This window comes from Myotis daubentonii, chromosome 6 (assembly GCF_963259705.1).
Source record: "Myotis daubentonii chromosome 6, mMyoDau2.1, whole genome shotgun sequence".
Classification (NCBI taxonomy): Eukaryota; Metazoa; Chordata; class Mammalia; order Chiroptera; family Vespertilionidae; genus Myotis; species Myotis daubentonii.
The window spans coordinates 31,138,976-31,162,162 of NC_081845.1; the positions used below are offsets into that span (position 1 = coordinate 31,138,976).

At 40.0% G+C, this 23,187-nt stretch overlaps 1 protein-coding gene across 4 annotated transcripts in view; it reads right to left on the reverse strand.

Annotated features, from left to right (window-relative positions):
- Positions 1-6,140: 6,140 nt before the first annotated feature.
- Positions 6,141-23,187, reverse strand: part of EPM2A (EPM2A glucan phosphatase, laforin) — a 70,895-nt gene continuing 53,848 nt past the window's right edge. For 3 of the 4 annotated variants that reach the window (XM_059700592.1, XM_059700593.1, XM_059700594.1), the window contains exons 3-4: positions 14,108-14,349; positions 6,141-7,846 (exon numbers count right to left, since the gene is read on the reverse strand). In XM_059700592.1, the coding sequence (XP_059556575.1) occupies positions 7,569-7,846; positions 14,108-14,349 (520 nt within the window). In that variant the 3' untranslated portion in view covers positions 6,141-7,568. The remainder of the gene's footprint in view (positions 7,847-14,107; positions 14,350-23,187) is intronic. The other variant, XM_059700595.1, reaches the window with a different exon arrangement.

Below are 23,187 nucleotides of genomic sequence, written 5' to 3' on the forward strand. Positions count from 1 at the left end.
ACTACTCAGGAGACAATTGGAGAAATGTGATCATATTCACAAGTATCCTTCTCTTTAATGTGCTTGGCTAAGACATCCTCACAGCAAAGAGCTCATGTTCTGTGAAACAGTAAAATGAAGTTCTTCCAATGGGAAAAGAGAGGATGGTATTTGTGCAGAAGACTAGGTAATTAATAAGATCCTGGTATGTCTATTATGCTTGCCTTAGTAGTGCTCTGAATCAAAAAATCTGATCTGCTTCTATGCTTGGGTCAAAGTTAAAATAAAAATAAATAAGTGAGCCCAGCCAGTGTTGCTCAGTGGTTGAGCATCAACTCATGCCCCAAGAGGTCACTGTTTCGATTCCCAGTCAGGGCACATGCCCCGGTTGCAGACTTGACCCCCCAGTGAGTGGTGTGCAGGAGGCAGCCAATCGATGTTTACTCTCAATGTTTTCTCTCAACTCCCATCCTTATCCCTTCCTCTCTCTAAAAAAAGAAAAATCAGTAAGAACATACTTAAAATAAATAAGTGATCAGGACTTCACCAGTCAATATACCTAATCTAATATGCCCCATAGAACTGTTAGCCAATAATCTAGAACTGGGTCCAAGAACGATCAAATTTAAGTTTCTTTTACTGACATCAGATTAAATTTTTGTCAGACAAGTTTTAAAGTGAAATCTTCATGGAGAATTCTGAATGAAAATCTTACACGGAAAGTACATGGAGAAGATAATGCCCAATCAGGACAGTTACATGAACTCTAAAGGATTTCAGGGGCTGACTCCTGTGGCAAAGATGGCCTCTTCTCTCCTGCAGGCTATGACCTTCCTTCTCCTTTAAAGTTCTTCTCATTGGAGAGCAATCCACAGCTCACCTCATTTGGCCCCCGATGAGTTATTCCAGAATTTTCGGCACACAATAGGTACAGGAGGTTTACACTTCTTTATTTATGCTGTGCATTCTCTTTACCCTACCTTTTCCAACAATACTTGGAAGTGGCAAGAGCCAACTGAGCATTCAGTTTTCTCCTTGAGCACTGTAACACTTTTGTTCCCACCTCCAATGTCCTTTGGCTACCTTGGTAAATGCTAATTTGCATATTTTGATGTTCAAAGGAAAAGAAGAAATGGAAAGTTAACATGAATCAATAATTAGAAGCATAGATGATTAATTATGAAAACTTTGGAAGGTACCTTAGAAGTTGTAAGGTCAAATCTTATATCCAGTAATTAATCCTCTTTAAAACATTTTTGGAGGAGTTTTTTCAACTTCTGTTTTAAAATCGTTTAGTGGCAGGCAGGAAGCTCACTATCTAAAAAAAACAATCGGTTTTATCATTTTCCAACTCTATTTGTAAATTTCTTTCTTAAAGCAAGATGAACGCTACCACCCAATAACTTCTAACCATGTGCAAGGTAATCGTCTTATTTATACGTCAGTCCTTCAAATAGTTAGAGTGCTATTTCTTTCCATAGTCTTCTTTTATCCAAGCAAATATTCCTATGCTCTCTTCTATATATTTTGATAATTACATCCACTCAACAAAGCCACTATGATTACCAAATGAGTGAAAGTCCCATACGATACTTGGAATATCTTCCACAATTATTCAAAAGATGAAATTACTAGTACAAAAAGCTCTCTGGGTTTTGTTTTCTCCATCTATACTTTGGGGGAAAATAGATATTCTCTTTGGAAAACTGACTAATCTACAAAGGTCAATATCCTACTTCAAACTTGTTTACTGAAATAAATATAATCCTTCAATAGAATATTGTTCAGAGCAAAAGTTTTGCATTATACTTTGTGGGCTCAAGAACTGAGCACTCTATTTATATGTGTGTGAGTGTGTGTTAATAAATCACACTATCATTTTGTTAGCCTTTTTAGCAGCAAGAGCAAGTGGTTGGCTCATTTAAATACCCTAGATTGTTTTCACTTGAACTATTACTAAACCCGGCCTCTCTTTATTTTTATTTTTTTGCAAAATATCTTATTGGTAACATTTCAGTTATGAGCTGTGGAAAGACTCCTGACTAAAATGTAAATTTCTCTTATCCTCTATTCCCTTTATCCTCTAGTTATCTATAACAATAAAAACATAATATGCTAATTAGACCTGATGACCTTCCAGATGAAGCCGGGGCTGTGAGGGAAGCTCGGGTCCCAGATGCCAGAGGGAAGCCGGTGCCGGCAGCCGGGGGAAGGAAGGCCTACTCTTACATGAATTTCGTGCATTGGGCCTCTAGTAAAAAATAAAAATCAAAAAGTATGTATCATAGGTCAAACAGTTCTCTTTTATTCAAAAGAAAAGAGACTACTAAGGGATAAAATATATTCTGTACTAACAGCAAATATTTTTGTGAAAGTAATTCCTAGAGGAATAATATTGACTAATGCTTCAATTTAAACTAATAGACACTTTAAAAACACCCTGCAAAATAGAATTGTCTTATATGAATTGTTTCTCATCATGCATATCCAGAACTATTTAAATACAAAAAATAAAAAATTTTCCTTAAAGGACTCCAATTACTGCTTGCCAGTGATATATGCAAGGTTCTTCTAATTGGTTTACATATGTAATGATACAGTATCTTCCAGAGTGTCACCTCCATTTTCTAATCATCAGCTTAATTTATTAAAATAATCAGCTTAATGTGTTAAAAATACTCAAAAATTTTGTGTACAGAAATATGATTCATTTAAAGTACTGAGTTAAATTTGTATTATATTTGGAGAAAACAATATACTATAAATAGGGAAAAATTAAAAGTTGGTGTTAACTTCAAAAGGGAATACTGCTAATGTAATAACAATACTATCAGGTGCACAATTTTCTCTGGAACAGAGAATTCCACTATTCAGACATCTGAAATGTAACAGGTCAGCAGGTCTGCCTAATCTTTTAGTTGTGAGTTTTATTTATGACTTTGTGAGGCCTGCAGTTGTTTATATGCTCAACAAAACATATGGAAGGGAAATCTGGACATACACAAGAAATCATAGGAAGAATCTACAAACCAAGGAATGCCAAAGATTGCCAGCCAACCACCGGAAAGTAGGTGAAAGGCCTGGGCAGATTCTCCCTCCCATCCCTCAGAAGGAATCAATCCTGTTAATACTGTGACCTTGCTTCCAAAACTGTGAAACAATAAATTTCTGTTGCTTAAGCGGCCAGACTGTGGTACTTTCTTACAGCTGCACTAGCAAACTAATACATGCAGTATGCCCAGAGTATATACAGAATGGTTCATTAGGAGCTTATTCTATCAAACTAAGAGTGAAACTTACTTGTCTCAAAGTAAGTTCACAGTTCTATGCCTCTAGTGTTCTTATCTATAAAATAAGGATAATAATAATATCTATCTCCTAGTATTGTTGGGAAGATTAAATCAGCTGATATAGCAAAGACCTTAGAGAACAGCCCATGGAACGTGTATGCTGTCAATAATTATCAGCTATTCTTGACCTTCACTCACTGAACTACATATGCCAGACTCTATGATAGGTTCTCTAGGTACATCACCAGACAAAACAGATGCAAACTTGTACCTTTATGAAGTTCACAGTGCAGTGAGAGAATGCAGACAATAAAATAAGCAAATGATGCAATATATTAGCCAATAATAAGTTCCATGAAGGGAAATAAAGCAAAAAATGAAAAAAGGGCTGAGGTTGGGAATGGCAATTCTTGGTAGGTGGTCTAGAATGGCATCCATGAATAAGATATGGGAGTGAGCCATGTGCATACCTGGAAAAGAGCCATCCAGGCAGAGAGAAAAGCAAGTGCCAGCGCCCTGAAGCAGGAGCCTGCCTGCAGTTCTCAATGAGCAAGAAGACCAATGTGGCTGGAGCAGAGTGAGGCAGAGGGCAGTAGGAGATGAGTCAGAGACCTAACAGAGGACCAGGTTGTGCAGGTCCTTGAAGGGCTTTGGCTGTCACCCTGAGTGACATGGCGGGTCATTGCAGACATTGGGCACAGGAGTGACATGATCCATGCATTTTTATAGGTTCTCCCTGGCCAGTGTGTAATAGGAGATAGGATCCTGGTAGGGGCAGGGAGAAGGAAGGACAGAAACAGGGAGACCAGTTAGGAGGCTATTTCTGAAGTTCAGTCTGGAGATTACTAACCAAGCTCTAACAGGGTTGTTCTATGGAGTAGGTAAAACATAGACTACACATATTTTGACAGGAGAGGTAACAGATTTTCCTGTTGGAGTAAATGTGAATTCTGAAAGGAAGGAGTTAAGAACGAAAATTTGGAAGCTGCTATTTGGAAAGTGAACAACCAGAAGTATGGAAGTATGTGTCCATTACCTGAGCTGGGGAAGACTTTGGGAGAAATGGGTTAGGGAAGGAAAGAGCAAAGTATTGTTCTGGTTGTTCCACCTCTCTGCCTTCTTATCTTGCCATTATGATTGTTTTAATGAGAGGTAGCTTCATCAGTCCTTTCCTCTTTCTTCTTAGTTCCATCTCCTCTCAGCTGTCTTTCTTTTTTCCTAGCAGATAATAAATCAATGCACAGCACACCCTCCTATTCAGTCAGCTCATTACATCGAGCTGTCCTTTTCTACTGCAGTGAGTATTTAGTACAACCTCTGTTCTGGGAACATAACCTTGATTCTCTCTACCCCTCTGTGTCTACAGGCACACCTTCCTTCTTATAGTATCTTTATAAAAGAAAATGCCTGTTTCTACTTCTTTTGAAAATTTCATTTTTTTTGCTTTTTTTTTTCATCTTAGCCATGTTTCTTCCACTTATTCTGATTTCATTAATCCTCCCACCAATTCTTTCCCACTAACTACACTGCCTTCTCTTATACCCATGAATTCTCCAATGACTCCTCAACACCAAAATAAATCTCCTGACTGAGCTTCCCAGTTTGTCCCTTTCCTCTGACCCTTAACTGAAACTCCTTGCTGTACAAGAGTCATGTGATGTCTATGGGTCTTAGTTTGTTCCTTTGAAGAATAAAGGAATAAACTAGATTACAAATAAGAAAACATAGTTTGTTCTTCTGGATTGCAGACAAAATTAATAACATTTTTACAAAAAACCCTGCACACAGAGGTCATTTTTAATGCTTTTATTTAGCAAAAGTTTCAGGTTATTTTGAAATACATTAGACATGTATCCATTGAAGACAAGAGAGAGGTTATTCCAAAATATTATTTAATAGCCCTAAAATAATTTTGCCTATCAGAGCAAAAAAATCCACCCAAAAAGGTTTTTCTGTAATGGAAATTACATCACTTGACTTCTTAGACCTCTCTCTCTCTCTCTCTCTCTCTCTCTCTCTCTCTCTCTCACACACACACACACACACACACACACACACACACACACACACAAACAAACACCCTAACACACACATACATAATTAGTTAGAAATATTTCATTTTTAAGGTTAAATTTCATACAACACATTACTAGTATAAAGGGGTTACTTTAATACAATAGCTATCTCTAGTTCCTTTTAACAAGGGAGCTGGACTTCATATTACTCAATCTTGGTTTATAAATCCAACTATAAAATTGAGGGAGAAATGTGTCTTATCTAGCCCTCTCTGCCCAAATCAAATGCCATCTCCCCTGAATCCAATAGTCATAAGACATCTTTCTCTCCTCTGAACTCCACTGGGGCTCACCTTATATCCTTTTTACACCCCATACTTCCTAAATCAGACTCTCTCGTGTCTGTCAATAAATATTTATGAAAGGAAAGAGAAGTGGAAAAGTAAATAAGCATCAGAGTTTAATAGGAAAAGTATGGGCTTTGAGTCAGACAAACGTAGCTTTGCATCTCATTTCATCTATTTAATCACCATGTATCCTACACAGTTGATTTAGCCTCTCAGGGCCTTAGTTTCCTGGTCTCCATAATGGAGATAACAAAGCCTCGCTCATAGGGTACTAGGAAGATAAAAAGTGGTAAGATGGTTAAACAGCTAGCACATAAGGAGCACCCAACAAACGTTACATCCCCTCTCCCCGTTCTAGCATGGCATTCACAGTTCAATCCTGCATCATAGTTGATTGGACACAGGGCTGCTCCCAGGCTATGAGCTTTGGAAGGCAAAGTCTTGTTCATCTTTGTGTTTCCTGTAGAGTCTAGGGCAGCCGTGGGCAAACTACGGCCCACGGGCCGGATCCGGCCCGTTTGAAATGAATAAAACTATTGAAAAAAAAGACCGTACCCTTTTATGTAATGATGTTTACTTTGAATTTATATTAGTTCACACAAACACTCCATCCATGCTTTTGTTCCAGCCCTCCGGTCCAGTTTAAGAACCCATTGTGGCCCTCGAGTCAAAAAGTTTGCCCACCCCTGGTCTAGGGTAAGGTAGTGAGTGCAAATTCTGGAGGTGCAGTAACTGCGTACTGTTTTCAACTGAGTGTGGACCAGGATCGTTCCCAAGCTGGGGGACAATGATATATGGATTTGGGCTCTTTGGGCTTTTCTGATTATACAGGGTGGGGCAAAAGTAGGCTTACAGTTGTTCATATGGAAAATAATACAATAATAAATAAATAATAATATAAGAATAAACTGTTTCATGTACTAGGTTTGCCCCACCCAGTATAGTTCCTCTTGTGAGCTACAGCTCAGGCCACTTTGGCCTTGAGACAGCCCACCATGTTTTAAAATAGGTTGTTCAAAATATAAGTACTCTCCTAAATTCTTTGGCAACTGATCAGAATGCTGTTCCATTTCTCACGGTAGAAACTGCTGCAGAAAATCAACCTTACTCTGAGACAGAGAAGCTGAATTCACTACAGTTTGCTGGCAAAACAAGTTGTGTTGAAAAAGCACTGAGTCAAATACCCTCCAGTTCATCCCTGAATAGCCAGAAAACCTTGGGCAAGCTATCTATGTTCATTGAGCCTCGATCAAATAGAGACATTATAACTCTACTCTGAGTATTACCCAGGGTTGTGGGTAGATAAGGAAGGTGATGCCCTGGAACAGAACAGACTTTGAAGCAGGATGCAAAACAATGTCTAGAAAGCCATCAATTTTGGTCACACTGAGCTCTTACTTTGTCACAATCCAGGCTTCTACCCTTATATCCTTCTTTGGCAATTCACCAGCTCTCATTTTATAATCTCAGTATGAAAGTGTGTGTGTGCGTGCGTGTGTGTGTACACACACACATACAAGTGATGAAATCTACATAACATCCTATCTTTCTTCTGAATGCCACATTACAAGGCAGCAAGTGTCACAACTTCATAATACAACAGATGCAGTGTCTATCAGGCAAAGGGCTGGTCCGCTTGCCGGCAGCAGGAACTGCACGCCTTCCCTTTCTATCTGACGCTAGAACAACACTGCACAGCCCAGCCGCTTGTAGCTTTTCTCATGTGTCAGTCATAGCTTCCTTTGTAAAATATTTCAAAGGCGATACAGCTCAACCAAAGTGTAACAGAAAGTCAGCCCCAGACTAAAGGAGGCGGGTTGGAGGAGAAGCCAGCGATCTGTCTCTTCAGGTGGAATCTTTGTTCCTTGGTCACTGTACTACTGTCACCCCAGCTTCCAAAGGAAATCGGGAGGGGGGGGGGGCAGGAGATGGGCCACCTACACACTGCATATGGAAGAACGCACCTTCCCAAATTTCTGAAAAAAATCTTCTTGTGCCCGGGCCAATGCGTCTTCATCAATGTAGACCGCTGGCCTTTTGGCCACGAGGAAGTACTGCACCTTCCTCAGCTTCCAGCCCAACACGTAGTGGAGCCAGCCGCACACGGCCGCCGTGGACCGGCCGACCCCCGCGTTGCAGTGAGCGTACACGGTGTGCCCATTCTCCAGCAGCGCGTGCAGGAGACAGACCGCCTGGGGCAGCATCTGTACCCGGCCTGGGGTGGAGAAAGCACAGCACAGACATGTAAATAATGAAACCCCAACAGCGCCGTCAATAACTCCTCCAGCACCCCATGAAGTCACAGCGCCCTCCCCGATGAGGCAGGGATAACACAGCCTGCTTCATTCCTTTCTTTGAAGGAAAAGGTGAGACACTATCAAATCCTGCTAATAATGGAATGGAGGGGCCCTGCAGAGGCAATGGGCAGCTCTGTCACTTGATTTGGCTGCTCCTTTGAGAGACTTCTGCGTCCGCACCTATTTCCCCTAAAAAAAGGTTCACCGTTGCCTGTAGTCAGAAGAGTGGTTTTTCTATCTTCTGTTAGCATAGATCCAGCAGAGGTTTAGAGGATTTCAAAGAGGACCTGACAGGTCCTGTCACCTCAATTTCCTTTCATCCAAAAGGATCTTCCAGGTAAATGTAAAACAGAATTAGTCCATCCCGATTAAAGAAGTCAACCTTACTCATTCAACATGTGCAAGTTTCCATTTGTCCAATGAAATGACTAACTTATTAACTGATACACGTGGGATATTGGATAAATTGTTCATTTATTCTCTCATGGTGCAGTGTGCATTAAAACTAATTCAGTTTTTCCTTTCCTGGGCAATTATGATTATAGTTATTGCAGCTTCATGACTACCTTTTCGATTACAAGATGATTTAGATGTCTTCTTTGCCATGGAGAGAGGGTATGTATGCTCTGCCGAGGCCTGTTGTAAGAGATCACCCTAAAATCACCACACTCCTGGATGCTGCAGTTTCTTCTGCTTACAGGTTCTCAGTGAAAGATATTTCGTGGATTTGGGGAACAGGTAGAAGAAGGTCAATGGAAATTACTTCAAAAATGGATGAAAAAGGGAAATACAGAGTCCATGGAAATACAACTTCATACCTATGATTTGACCTCTCCAGTTACTCTCTGTCCTCAACCACAGGGACACAACGTGTGATGTCCTCTGAGAGCCACAGTCTCACACTGCCAGCCCATTGGAGGACTGGAGAAGTGGGAAACGATTTTACTGCAGATTGCACCGGGGCCCAGAAGTCTCCCAGGAGAGCCACTCAGACTTCCCTCCTTAGCTACACCCTTATAATGCAAGTCCTAAAAGTCCAACACAACACACTGTAGTCAGGCATCAGCACCTGAGAAGGGCAGACATTACCAAAGACCTGGTCATGGCCTAAGGCCCCCTCAGTTACCACTCTATCCAGGGGGCCTACCTTAGCTTCCAGCTGGGAGACAGGAGCAGAAAATATACATGAAACCAGGACAATATCTAATTTTGTTGCTGGTGCTCTACTAATCCCTTACTATGGGGATCTAAAGAGCAGTTTGGAGATATTTTAACTGGAATTCCTTTAGGCAGGGTATACTCTGCAATTCCGGGGGGCCCCGTCTCTCTTCGTGCTGGCTACCTGGTCCCTAAAGGCATCTAAATTGGAGGCACGCCAGCTCCTACATGTCTTGGGATTTCTCAGAGTCCAAACTGAGCCATAGCTTTGATTAATGTACAGCTCTGTGCTCTGCTCTGAGGTTAGACCTGGGTGGGCCTGCCATGCAGTCAGTTGTTTACGGCACTCTCCCAGAGGCAGATGAGGCAAGGACAGTTAGCTTAAGACCAGAGGCTTTGGCATCTGGCTGGCTGGGTTTGAGTGGCCATGACGGAATGATCTTTTGAAAACCTTTGTGCCTCAGTTTTTTCAGATATAACAGGATAATAATAGTCCCAAGCTCATTGTTGCTAAGAGGTGGTTGTAAAGGAGCTACTGCCTGCTCAGTGCTTAGAACAGCACATGGCGGGAGAAAGGTAGAAAGAGCTGCCATCTAGCAGCTCCTGCTGGCCCCCATGCTGTCAATCTATCAAACTCCCAGTCTGTCCCTGCCCCCCATCCGCCTGGTCATGCTCTGCCTACACCCGTGTGAGAGCCACATCTGGCCTGGGGTTGAGTACCTCTGCTACCAATCCTAGAGGGGCCAGCTCTGCCCAATGCACCCACATTGCTCTTTTTGAAGACCATTCTAGGGAGCCTTAGCTAAAATGTAACCCATGGAGGAATAAAAGCTCACGTAACAAGCCCAATGTCAACCAGAGCCCTGATTTTTATGCTTTGTGTATTTTGGCTCCATGTAGAATTTAATTTGGTAAAAAGTTTTCATTCCCCAAAACAATTATACCTAAAGGCAAGACAGAAATGCAGATTTTTAAAATGTAAAATAGTCAACATTTTAAATGTTGGCAACTAAGATGAAACATTCTTTTGGAACTCACAGTAGGCCTTGGCTCTCAGTAGATGCTCAAAAGGCCTTAGGTAAGTACATGAATTAAAACAAAATAAAACAGAACCCAATAACACCAACTTAATCTGACACTCTAACTTCAGGCTGCACCTCTTCCAGGCTAATCCAACTCTGAAATGATCAAAAGCTTCCTGAAATCACGCAAAGGTGGTGAGAAGGGGGACAAGGGTATGCTGGGGAAGACTGAGGCATTAGGGCCTGAAATAAGTGGGGGGCCCTAATGATATCCAAGGTTTACCTAAGGTTGGCCCTGAAAGAATCACTCCTGGCACAATCTTTCAGCCTTTCCAACACATGCACACACACACACAATCTTTCCTTTCTCAATACAGGGGCAGACTGATGGCTGAATATATTATTGTTATTATTTTAGTATATCTTCTTTTCCACCTTTGCAATGTAATATAGATAAGAACCATATTGTCTAGAACATCCTTTGGTACAAACTTAAGGACTTGGGACTAATACACCCCAACTTGGTGACTTTTCAAAGCACATTCATCTCCATCATCTTATTCTACTGTTATAATCCTGTAAAGTAGAAATTATCATCCCCATTTTCCAAATGCAGGAACTAGTCTGCCCCATATCACACAGCCATGCAGGGTGACGAGGCTCCAGCCAGGGCCTGTGGCTCCCAGGTCAGGGTCGCTGCCTCATGGCAGAGCTGAACGCCGTGTGTTGAGTCAGAGGCCAGAACTCAGACTGTGACAACGGTAGCTGAGGACTCGGCAGCACACTAACTTGTGCGGGGCCAGGCAGACCATTTGTTATCCGAGCACTGCCCTGACAGGGGGCAGAACACAAGCACTTTTCCTGTGAAGGAAAACTGAATTTAAGAGCACACTTGTTTTTTTCTTGGTGGACGCTAGATTTGGGGGCTTTCTGTTTTTTTAGGTGAAAAACACAAATCAAATTATTTAAAAAGAGAGAGAGAGAGAGAGAGGAAAAAAACCTCACCAATCCATTTGTATATGACAAAATGTACAAGATAAGGATCGATGGCACAATTGATTGGAACAGGTCGGTCCTAACAAACTGTCTTCTTTCTCAGGCGTTCGCTGACAGCATGACCAGTCTGTGACTCAAAACGTTTTCAGATGGATTTTTCTCTGAAGTTCTAGAAATATTCAGCAGAATTAATCTATATGTTTACTGTGCTAATACTTTGAGCCACGTACATGGAACTTTTGGTCAAAAATTCCTCGGGGACTCCAAAATGGTCATTAACCCTTCCATGATTCCCCAGGTTATGCTGAACAAAAAAAAAAAAGAAGAAGAACTCTATGTAGCCTTGGGGTTTAGCCTTTTTCAAGGGGGAGCTTTCATTTGCTGTCACTTCGTGTAGTCAGTGTGGAAGGTGCTCCACGGCTGTGACTGGGACCCCCAGTCACAGGGGAATGACCTTATCTGTCTCTGCTTCCCAGCAGCACCCGTGTCACATCACAATTCTCTCTTCACAAAGGCAGACCCCCAAAAGGTTTACATATAACTACGGTGGATCTTAGGGAAGAGCATGCAAATCCCCGATCCGTCAGCAGGAACTTCAGGTAATCAGAGCATGGGATGGCTTCATCAAGAGCCAATGGGATGCGTGTGTATCGTCTAGTTTACCTTCTTTTCCACCTTTGCAATGTAATATAGATAAGGTTCGTATTATCTATGACATCCTTTGGTACAAACGTAAGGACTCGGGACTAAGTTGAAACTTATTTCAACCTCTCTGAGCCTCATCACACGTAATATCCCAATGGGATAGCAATGCTATAAAACCAGAATCAAAGAAGCGAAAATCCAAACGCTCTCTGGAAGCTACTGGCACTCTAACAATTTCTTCTGTTTTGAAACCGGAGAAACAAGCTGGACAGGACAAACATGACCTAGATTCAACCAGTGCTCTTCTGTGCAAATGAGGGGTTTTTTTCCTCCCTTGGAAAAAAGACAAAGCTTATGTGGCTAACTTAAGCTTCTTTGGATCAGCGTTACCAAGAGCAGTAACCAAACTATTGCCTCCTTAAGGAACAAAAATTATACCTCATCCCCAGAGATAGCTCAGTTCACACACAGACCCACAGAGGGATCCAGCTCAGCCAGCAGGACCACCTGAGACTCAAAGAGCCAATGTGGCCACATGCCAGGAAACCCGATTCTCAAGGTCTTTTGTCCCCACCCACATCTTGACTCTGGGAAGATTTAGCTACTTCCCTGGCAACCCATGATTCTGCCTAATTCCACCTAAAGATGCAAATGACAGATTGAAAGCGTGGCGGTCTGCAGAATGTGTGCAAAGAGTTCATGTGGGCATGTATGGTGTCTGGAGCAATGTTCTGAGTCAGACCATTCTGAAATCCAGCTGTGTCTCTGTTCTTTATCTTGGCCGGGTTACTTAAGTTTTTTGTACCTCAGTCTTCTCCTCTGCAAAATGGAGATAACTAATTGTCCCAAGTCTGGTTATGAGAATTAAATGAGTTAATGCATGCAATTGCTTAGAAGAGTGTTTGATACATATGGACTTTGGGGGGAAGAGGACTGATAATAGAAACGTTTCCTCCCTAGGCATCAGGATCTTTCTTCTTTCCCCAGAATAGTGTTGACCAAACTCCCTTAGCCTGTGCCATTTTCACAGCCCTCTGCTGCCCCCTGCTGACATCTAGTTCACGTTACTAGTGTAACTCGGTTCTCTTGGCTTCAAATAGCTCCCTTCCTTTTCTACAGGAACCCTCCTCTCCCACCAGGCTGAAATATAGACCATTCCCCTAAAACCTCATACCTCTGTGCCTTGGCCTATGCTTTCTTCCACCTGAAATGACAAGTCACTCATGTCACCTGCCTGCCTGTTCTTCACACCATAGCTCTCCTGGAGCACATCACTCATGCCTCTCATCACATTCCTTCTGTTCTGTAGTCTTGAACATGTCTTCTTGCTCCTTACCATTACATCAAAACTATGTCTGTTTCCCCAGCAGCACTCGTGTCACATCATAATTGTCTCTTCACAAAGACAGGCTCAGCCAGTACTTGCGCAATAAATGCAGCCTCATGATCACAACCCTTCCCTGAATTTCGTTATCCTTCTCATTCTCTCCCACTTTAATGTTGCAGTTACCGCCTAACTGGTGTCCCGGATTCACTCTGGGCCCACCCAATCCATTCTCTACTTTGCAATCAAAGTGCACTTCTAGAGGAAAAGAAAATGATTACTTGGGCAACTCCCAGCCAGTTCTTTGCACTGCTTCTCACCACTTTAGGGAAAAGTCTCAAGTCCTTATTATGCCCAAATCCCACAAGACTCACTTCCCTCACCCTCTGATCTGCAGCCCACGAGCCTATTTTCAGTTCCTACAACCCTCTATGCTCTTCTGCAACAGGGATTCTTCGACAGCTGCTCCCTCTGCCTGGGAGCCTCACCGCTGACCCCAGCCCTCTCTTCAGATCTTAGTTCAAACACTGCTTCCCCGGATCCTTCCCTGACTGCCCTTCCTGAGTCTGACTCTCATAGCTCTATCCGTGTATCTTCCTAACAACAACAAAAAACACATCCGTTTTAATTTCTATTTGTAGTCATTTAATAGGATTATAAGTCCTATGAGGGCAGGAGTTGTCCTGCCTCTTTTTGCTGTTGTATTCTCAGTCACCAGTACCACATACACAGTAGATATGCAATAAATACATGTTTAATGAATAAACAAATCAAAAACCCATGCTAAAAAGAGTATCAACCAAGTTATCAAAAAATACATATTAAATGTTAAACCTAAACCCTTTTCTTTATTCCATTTCTATTATTCATATTTAGGTCAATCAATTATAGACAGAAAGGTAGGCTAGCAGATGGAGATGATGATAGATAGATAGATAGATAGATAGATAGATAGATGGATGATAGATAGACAGACAGGCAAGGGCTTCTCTGAAACACATTTCACAAGGAGCCAACATGATTCTGATGCTTACCTTCAGTGCTCATATCTGGAGTTGGCATCCAGATGTAGACCAAGCCTTCTTCCTTGTATAGCTTAATCATAGTATCTGGAGTCATGGGTTCTGGGTAGCGATTACAACCTGAGGAATTCTGTACAATATCCCATTCAGTCTGGAAATTCATTACAGCTGTAATCCCCAATTCATGCTTCAGTTTGATGGTTACGTGTTCCACTTGGCGAGGGCAGCTACCCAGCCAGATATTTGGTAGAATTCTAATGAGAACATACAGAGTCAACTATTACTATTGTGGCTATGGTTTGAGATTTGAGAAGCTGCATAAAACATGTAGTATTAAAGTGCGATTTTATTCACCCCAGGATACAGGTCAAGAATATATCGCGTTCCCCCTTCTTATTTTCACTTTTTCTGTGTAGTCCAATCATGTAGACAGAATAAGACTATATAACGCATTGGTATCTTAAATCACATCCAAGAGTCAGATAAAAATTTGTGTTTAAAGGGAGTCACGGTTAACCATTTATACTCCACCCAGAACGGGTTGTGGGTGTTTAGAGCTAATTTGTCTCTCTTCCAGTTTTATTGTTGGTGGCTTATTGAGGACAAATCAAGAAAATCTGCACTCTATTTTCTGAGATAAAAAGAAGGAATCTTCTAGAATCTAGATGTACCATTGGGTAGAAATGATTATCTCTTTTTCTCTCCTTTTACTTGTTCTTTTTTTTTTTAGTATACTAAGTAATGATAATAATAAAGGCAGATAGATGTTAACAACAACTATCTGAATGCACAATAAATGTAAGTGGACTTTATGTCTAGCTATTATAATTTACTAGTACTTATTTTAGTAATTTCTTTCGTATTGCAATGGCTATTCAGATAATTTTTCATTGCTCTGTGTATCCCTCATTTAAATTCTGCAGAGAGTAGAATACTCATCCTCTATTTTTTATGAAATCCAGCTTGTTTTTTGCCTTTTAGCTGTTGTTGTCATTGTAGATGTTAAGGTAACAAGCCAACTGACTAATCTCAAATGTGGCTATTCTCATTCCATTCTCAATGAAATATCCTATAAGATCCAGCATTGTCTTTTTAAATCTTGCATCCTACTTACCACCCTCCAGGAGAGAATAAACCAATTTTTTATTGTTGCTTGGGTTCTAAGTCTAATGGGTTATTGGGAATTTCCTTATGGATTATTGTGGAAAAATAAAGGGGATACAATTTTAAAAAGAGAAAAAGTGAGAAACCCAGGAAAGACTTAATGGTACTGTGAAGAGGGGACTAGGACCCAAAGGCTTTTCCACTTTAAATCCTGACTGTAAAGAATTCTCAGATATCCCATGGGGCCCAATGGGCTGAGAGAAAGAGCATCAGCAGGCGCCCTTTTAGCATGCCCCAGAGCTGTGCCTGACCAGGACATTGCTCTCTCAATTGTTAGTCTTTGCAGGAATGGAAACTTCATAACCCCTGGGTCACTGCCCCTTCCCTCTGGCTGATGAGTGAGAATAGAAATCTACCTCTATCTATATGTTCCATACTCCCTTCCATTATCCTTTAAAAATTCCTCCTCCAATAACCTGCTGGATGCCTAGTAGCTAGCAGTGCTAGGCTGCCATACTTACACTTTGGGGTTTAACCTAGGATACTAAAGTACCCTAAGCTGAAAAAGAGGGGAGTAGACACTTCAGTTATATAACCAAGAATTATAGCCTTTTGAACAACAATGGATTTTTGTTGGCAAAATCTTGAAGTGCACTGGTAAAATACTAAAACATCCTATATTTTATTATATGGGTAATATGCAAACTGACCCTAACAGCAGAACGACTGGGAATGACTGGTTACTATGACACACACTGACCACCAAGGGGCAGACGCTCAATGCAGGAGCTACCCCCTGAAGGTCAGTGCGCTCCCACAAGGGGAGCTCTGCTCAGCCACAAGCCAGGCTGATGGCTCTCAGTACAGCGGTGGTGGTATGAGCCTCTCCCACCTCCTCAGCAGTGCTAAGGATGTCCGACTGCAACTTAGGCCTGCTCCCTGCTGGCAAGTGGACATCCCCCAAGGGCTCCCGGGCTGCCAGAGTGATGTCTGACTGCCAGCTTAGGCCCAATTCTCCAGGGAGCGGGCCTAAACCATCAGGTGGTCATCCCCCATGGGGTCCCAGACTGCGAGAGGGCACAGGCCAGGCTGAGGGACCCCCCTGAGTGCACAAATTTTTGTGCACCGGGCCTCTAGTAGATTCATGATAGGCAAGCTGAATTCCAAACGTTACCCCGAGTTCACTTGAATATTTTGTCATTAGAGTGGGTAGTACTTAGTATTTAGCTAGTAAATAAATTCCAAATAAAATGGCTAGCATGCAAGATTTGCATAAAGACCAAAAAATAATTCATAGAGATATACAACAGGTAAATAGGGACATTTGAGCCTACAAAAATAAGAAATCAGAATCCCAAACCAGAGTCAGTGCATAGAATCATGTTGTGTTGCTTAGAAAGGTATTATCCTATCATTTCATTCAGCCATGCTCTACGAGTATATTTAAACTAACTGGGAACCTTGGGAAATTCAGAATAAGACAAAGGTAAACAGATCCAAACTTGGTACTTTAACATACATATTTCCCACATCCATTTTCTAATGGAAATAAGCCCTTGAAATACACACTCACACATTCTCACACACGTATAAACACCAGTTTCTGTATCAGATTATTTCCAGCTTTTTTATAACATAATTAATTCTTCCCCTAGAAATGCCAAAAGTCAGAGTCTTATTTAAGAAATGAATATAAAACAATTCCTGATTTTTTAAGCAAGATGTTCTGGACCTAGGAGATAGATAACTAAAGATAAATTCTAAAAACAAGCACTGTATTGAAGGATAGAAAAAGATATAAAGTAAATTTAATAAACCATTATATGAGACATTTAGACAAAATACTGGGCTTGTTAAAAACACACAAATCAATGGAGGCTGCTTAATCAGACAGCTAAAGTGCAGTTTGTTGGCTCTAACAGTAGGTGATATATTTCTAGTATATGATAAACTGAAAGTAATAAGATGCATGATTTGCTTTCTAAATAGTAATTAAACTCTTACTTATCCATTCAAAAGAGAATAATTTGATGCCATCAAAAGTGAAGTTTTACACATTCCATCTTAGTTCTAATTTTCTTTTGGTGTCCATTATATTTTAAACAATTTTTTAAATCAGGAATTTTTTAAAAGGTGAAAAGAAACTTGTTTAAGTATGGAATTTAGGGAATAAAAATTTTGTATAAAGGTAGTTTTAATGCAAGACATACCAAACTTCAAAGATATAAAAATGGAACAAAATATATAGCTTATATTGTCAATTACACTGTAAAACTTCCAGCAGATTATTTTAGGAGTAACTTACTAATAATACTGAGTTTTTATCAGAGCTTTCTGTCAACTTCACTATAGATTATTTGGAAAAGTCAAAGGGAGTTCATGGTACCAAATGGGTATTGACACTCAGCCAGCCCAGGACAGAGGTTCCCAAACCTGGTGCTTTTATAAAAACTGCTATTACCAGGCTCTACCCCAAAAGTACTCATAAAACGGCTCTGGAGTGAGGTCTAAAACTCTGTGGGTTATTTTCCCGTAGAAATTAGCCAGAGTATGAATGTTACCAGCTCAGCAGATCCCCATAAATATGTAAGAGAAGCTTACATATTTGGTATATAGATCTCAATACCTTTTAGTAGAAGTACAAAATATGGAAATGAGAGGATGTGGACTTGCTCAACTCTACACACATGTATATCTAAGTTTAAGTCCTTACCTTCCTCCCAAAACAGTTTCAAGAATGCAACTGATTCTTAGACAGAGTGAGGAAAGGGAACTGTCTGTTAGGAAAGAGTAGTTTTGAGAAAATATGCCCAGGTGTTTAATGCGTCATTTCTTCTAAAAAAAGTCAAATCAACTGCTGAGTCATGACAAATATTTAATACTAGAGGCCCATTGCATGAAGAGATTCGTGCAATAGGCCTTCCCTTCCCCTGGCTGCCAGCACTGGTTTTCCTCCGGCACCCAGGACCTACGCCTTCGCTGCTCCGGCCGGAGCCTTCAGTCTTCACTCCACCGCTTCACATCTATGTATGCAAATTAACCGCCATCTTTGTTGGGTTGATTTGCATACTCTCCTGATTGGCTGGTGAGCGAAGCAGAGGGACGGTCAATTTACATGTTTGTCTATTATTAGGTAAGATAGTTATATCCATTAAGAATGTACTTTTGTAGAAAAAAAAAACTATTTAACCTGGGTTTTTACTATTGCCACTCTGATCCAACAAGATTGGACTTAAATAAAATTCTCCCTAGAAATATTACAACGTAGCTAATGACCACAGGAAAGAAATGCATGGCTGACATTTCTGGAACCTTCTTCAACTGCAAATCAAAACCAATTTCATTCGAGTAAACCTAAATTTGTGGTTCCAGGTAGTCAGATCACAGTACTACCCCATTTGCTCCACCTGTCAGGCTAGGGCCACTGGTACAATGGCTACTGAAGCATATGAATCCAAGCCAGCTTGCTACATCCCAGCTGTCAGTCGAAGGAGGCATAGCTGGCAATAATGAGCACATCAGGCAGAACGTGCATCCACTCACTTTGGGGAAAACAAACAAAAGATGGGGTATTGGCAAGAGGAGCATGAAAAATACAGGAGATATCAGGAAATGAGACCATTATATGGACTCCACATCACAGGCTTCATCACTAAAGGCCAGAGAAGTGGCAGAGTAACCTTTTCCTGAAGGTGAGCATTAGCATTATTTTTGTCCACAGGGGAAAAAATTAGGAAAACCACAACAATGATGAGAGAGATGTGTGAACGTAAGTTTTTGTTTATTTCTTATCACTCCAAGAGACCACAATTATTGAATTGCAATGCCCTCTTCTTAGCCATACAAACACAGCACCATTTCAGAGATAGAAAAAGATGGATTTTTCAGAGGCTCTTCACAAGACCCAGTTAAGAGTATATATATTTTAAAAAATTAGCACATTTCCTAACTTAGATAATTGTGTTACATTTACCTTATTTAATATTTTATGGGCAATTTGATGTGAAATTAAAATGTGATCTGGCTTTTAAATAATGGGTCAGGGGAAAAACATCTATCATTCCTATAATTTAGATCTCATTAGTGAGAAAGCAGGAGAAACATTAAAAGCAATTCCCAGTGAACTCCAAGCTTCATTAGCACATAGAGCGCCTTCTGCAGAAAATGTGTCCTCTGGTGTTGTTTTAGGTAATTAATGCCAAACTTCTAACGCAAAAGGGTGCTTGTCACAGACTCCAGCGAAGGCTGGACAACTGCTCAAAGACAAATTCCAATTTAGAGAGTGATACTAATTAACTTCTTTATTTTAAAGAAAGAGTGTTATTAGAGTTTGCTTATGAATCATAGACTATTGTGTATATATAGCACGTGCTCTATAATTCTACAAATATATATGACTAATGTTTGATTGTGGGGCCCAAGTTGTTCTTTTATAAATGCAGTCACTTTCTTTGATTTTTCAGACATGCTATGTAGTTTATAACCACATGAAGCAAATATTTTTGACATATGTAATTTATTTTCTATATTATAAAATGCCACATAATTAAATTAACTATAAAGGTCTTCAATGGGTTGAATTGTGTTTTCCCAAATTTTCTGTGTGGCAGTCCTAACCTCAGAATGTGACCTTATTCAGAGATCTGTCTCTCAGAGGTAATTGGATTAAGATAAAGTCATTAGGGTAGGCTCTGATCCAATATGACTGCTGTCTTTATCAGAAGGGAAAGTTGGACACAGACATGTATAGAGGGAGGACGATGTGAAGATAAAGGAAGAAAAGGGCCATCTACAAAGCAAGAGGCTGGAACAGGTCCTTCCCTTACAGCCCTCAGAACAAATCAACCCTACAGATACATTGATCTTGGACTTTTTGCCTCCAGACTTTGAGACAATAAATTTCTGTCATTTAGGCAACCCAGCTTATGGCACTTTGTTATGGCAGCCCTAGGAGATGAATACAAGGTCTAAACATTCAGACTTAAAATATGTACATTCAATCATCCAGACTCTTCAGGTATCCCCACATCAGGTATACTTGAAGTAAAGCATTTTAGCAGATAGTTTTCACCTTTCATCCTGATGTATGGAATTCTACAAATATGACTAATGTTTGATTGTGGTGCCCAAATTGTTCTCTTATACACAATACTACCCACTCTCCTTAACTCACGTCCTTCAGTCCATCGCCTGAGCACCTCCAGCCTGGCTGGACTACCTGGTTTCTTTCCTGATCTGATGTCTCAGTTCTAAAGTTCTGAGGTGTCTAGTTTTGATAAATATATTAGAATTACCCGAAATGTGTAAGAGCACATTCTCTCAGACTCATAACTCCTTAAGACTCTTAGTCCCAGAGAGTTTGGCCTTCTCGTTTTGTGCATTTATTGCCCTGAAATATGGTTTATATGCCATATTGACAGATTAAAGTAGTAAATAAGGCAACTAACACACATCACTTTCTTAAAATCAATCACAAGGTAACACAAAGATTGAGACACATAACTAGGATAGCAGCCCCAACTGGTTTTCTTGACACAAATGTCAACAAAACATTCCAATAAAATATCATTCTGGCATAGTAACTTTGTTTCCAATGTTTAGCATTCCTTGAAAGAGTATGTGTCATGTTTAATATTTTTTTCTAATAATAACTTTAAAAGGATTTGTCTTAAATTAATCACTTGCGTAATGAATTGGGAACCAAAGAAGATCAAGGAAGCGATAAAAATTAAACATATGCACTTTTTGGTATTTGTTTTAAAGTCATTTTGTCTATTAAATGAACACGTAGTGATATGCCTGCTTTGCTTTGTGCGAGGCACCCAACAAGCAATGGTGAGGGAGACAGTCATGGTACGCCCACATTTGACATACATTCTTTTAGGATGACAAGCAATAAGCAAGTAAAGACACAAAATGTATAAAATTTATGAAATTAAACTGTAATATGCTCTCAATGACATAAACAGGGAGTTAAAATAGAGAACCACAGGGGAGCTAGACTTCAGATAAAACAATCAGGAAGTTCTTCTCTGAAGGTGACATTAAAGCTGAAACCTGACTTAGGAAAATGAGGGTGAGAAGAGGGAGTTGGGCTTTAAGAACTAAGAGACACCTAGAGGCATGGAGTGAGGTGAACAAGGAAGGAGTGTGGCATGAGACAGGTTGAGAAAACCATGCTAGGCCTTACTGATGTGCTAGGAAATTTGTATAATAATGTAAAAACAATGAAAAAACAATGAACAATTTTTAAGCAGAGCAGTAACATGGGCTTATTTTAGGGTTTTTAAAAGATGACTGGCTGCTAAGGGGAAGAGGGAAGACCTTTTGGATAGCGATGGTTTGGAATACAGTTACTGGTGCAGATAAAAGTGGGCTAACTCAAATGTACTTTAGGGGTGGAGCCAACAGAACTTGCACATGAATTGGATGAAAGGTGTCAGGGAAAGTAAAGATCAAAAATGACCACAAGTTTACTAATATGGTATTATAATCTACAATTTCTTAACCAGGTCTACCCTCAATGAAGCTTAATTATATCTAGGTTTCTTTGCTATATATTTTTACAAGTTTCAGATTAACTACCATTTTATTTACTAACCATCATGCTAATGGCAGCCATATGCTTAAAGTCTTTTTTTTCTTAAAAAGATATCAAACTATTCAAACTTCCTTTTAGTTTTCCACTCAGATCTTTATTTCTATAATGCAAATGTTAATAAGGTAGGGTTTTTTTTATTGATGTAAGGAATTTGTACACAGGATATGTTGCCCATCATTTAGATTTCTCTCATATTGAGGAAATTTCCACTATAGACAATGGAATTAGTTTATTTATTTAATCAATTTTACCAAACAGATTTTTTTAAATGTATTATTTTCACTTATGGGTCTTTATTTCAGCTCTAAAACAAAAATAAATTTAGGGGGAAAAGATGGTTGAAAAATGGAAAAAAAATCGTGATTGTCTTCTTTTTTAACGGTAATAATTCATCATTGCCAATCATTTCATTTATTGAAATACAAGGAATTCCTAGTGTGAAAGGGGATTCTATTAAGTACTCTGAGCCACAATAGCTGTTTTCAATATAATTTTATTGACCAAAACATCATTTTAGATAGTCCTATGGTTATACTCATCTAAGCCAGTGCTTCTCAAATATTAATGCACAAACAAGTCATCTGGGGATCATGTTAAGATGTGTACAGTCATTCAGTCAATCTAGGTTGGAGCTGAGATTCTGCAATTTCACAAGTTCCCCTCCAACACCAATGCTACTGGCTCTTGGAACACACTTTGAGTAGCAAGGAATACTTTAATAATGCTATTTAATCGAAATACTATTATTATAGTATTATACAAGATAGTTCAATACAATTCATAATGCTCAGGTGCACTGAGAAGTAACTAAATAAGATCTGCTAGAGCAAACAAAAGACAAGCATTTGATCTGTATTGTTGATGCTAATATTAGAGGCCTCATGTCAACCATGCAGGGATGCTTGCTATTTTTAAAATAATTCTGATTACAGAAAATTTTAAAATCCCCTTATCCCTCTTTCTTTATTTCCCATCTGCAGGAAGCCAAATGGCTATGTTCACAAAATGACCTTCCTTAGTTCTAAAACATTCCTCTTTTTTCCTTGTTTACGGTGCTCATTGGCCTCTCGATAGGAACCTGAAATTCCCTTTAGTGTTATATTTTAAAATATGCAGTTTGAGATTTTACATAGGGATCTGAAAACTGGGAAAAATACACACAAGACTTGAAATTTATGGGACACCAAGGAATTTAAATGGTTGAGAACTCTGATGCAGTTAGTAATGCTGCATTCAGGAGTGTCAGAAATTCGATAAGGTTCCAGAAAGATACAAAATAAACACCTCCTCTCCCCTTTGAGATGTGAGTAGGGAACAAAGAGATATGTATAACTGAAGAAAATACTGTAATATTGGGACCTACACAATCCCTGGGAAATTTTGCTCA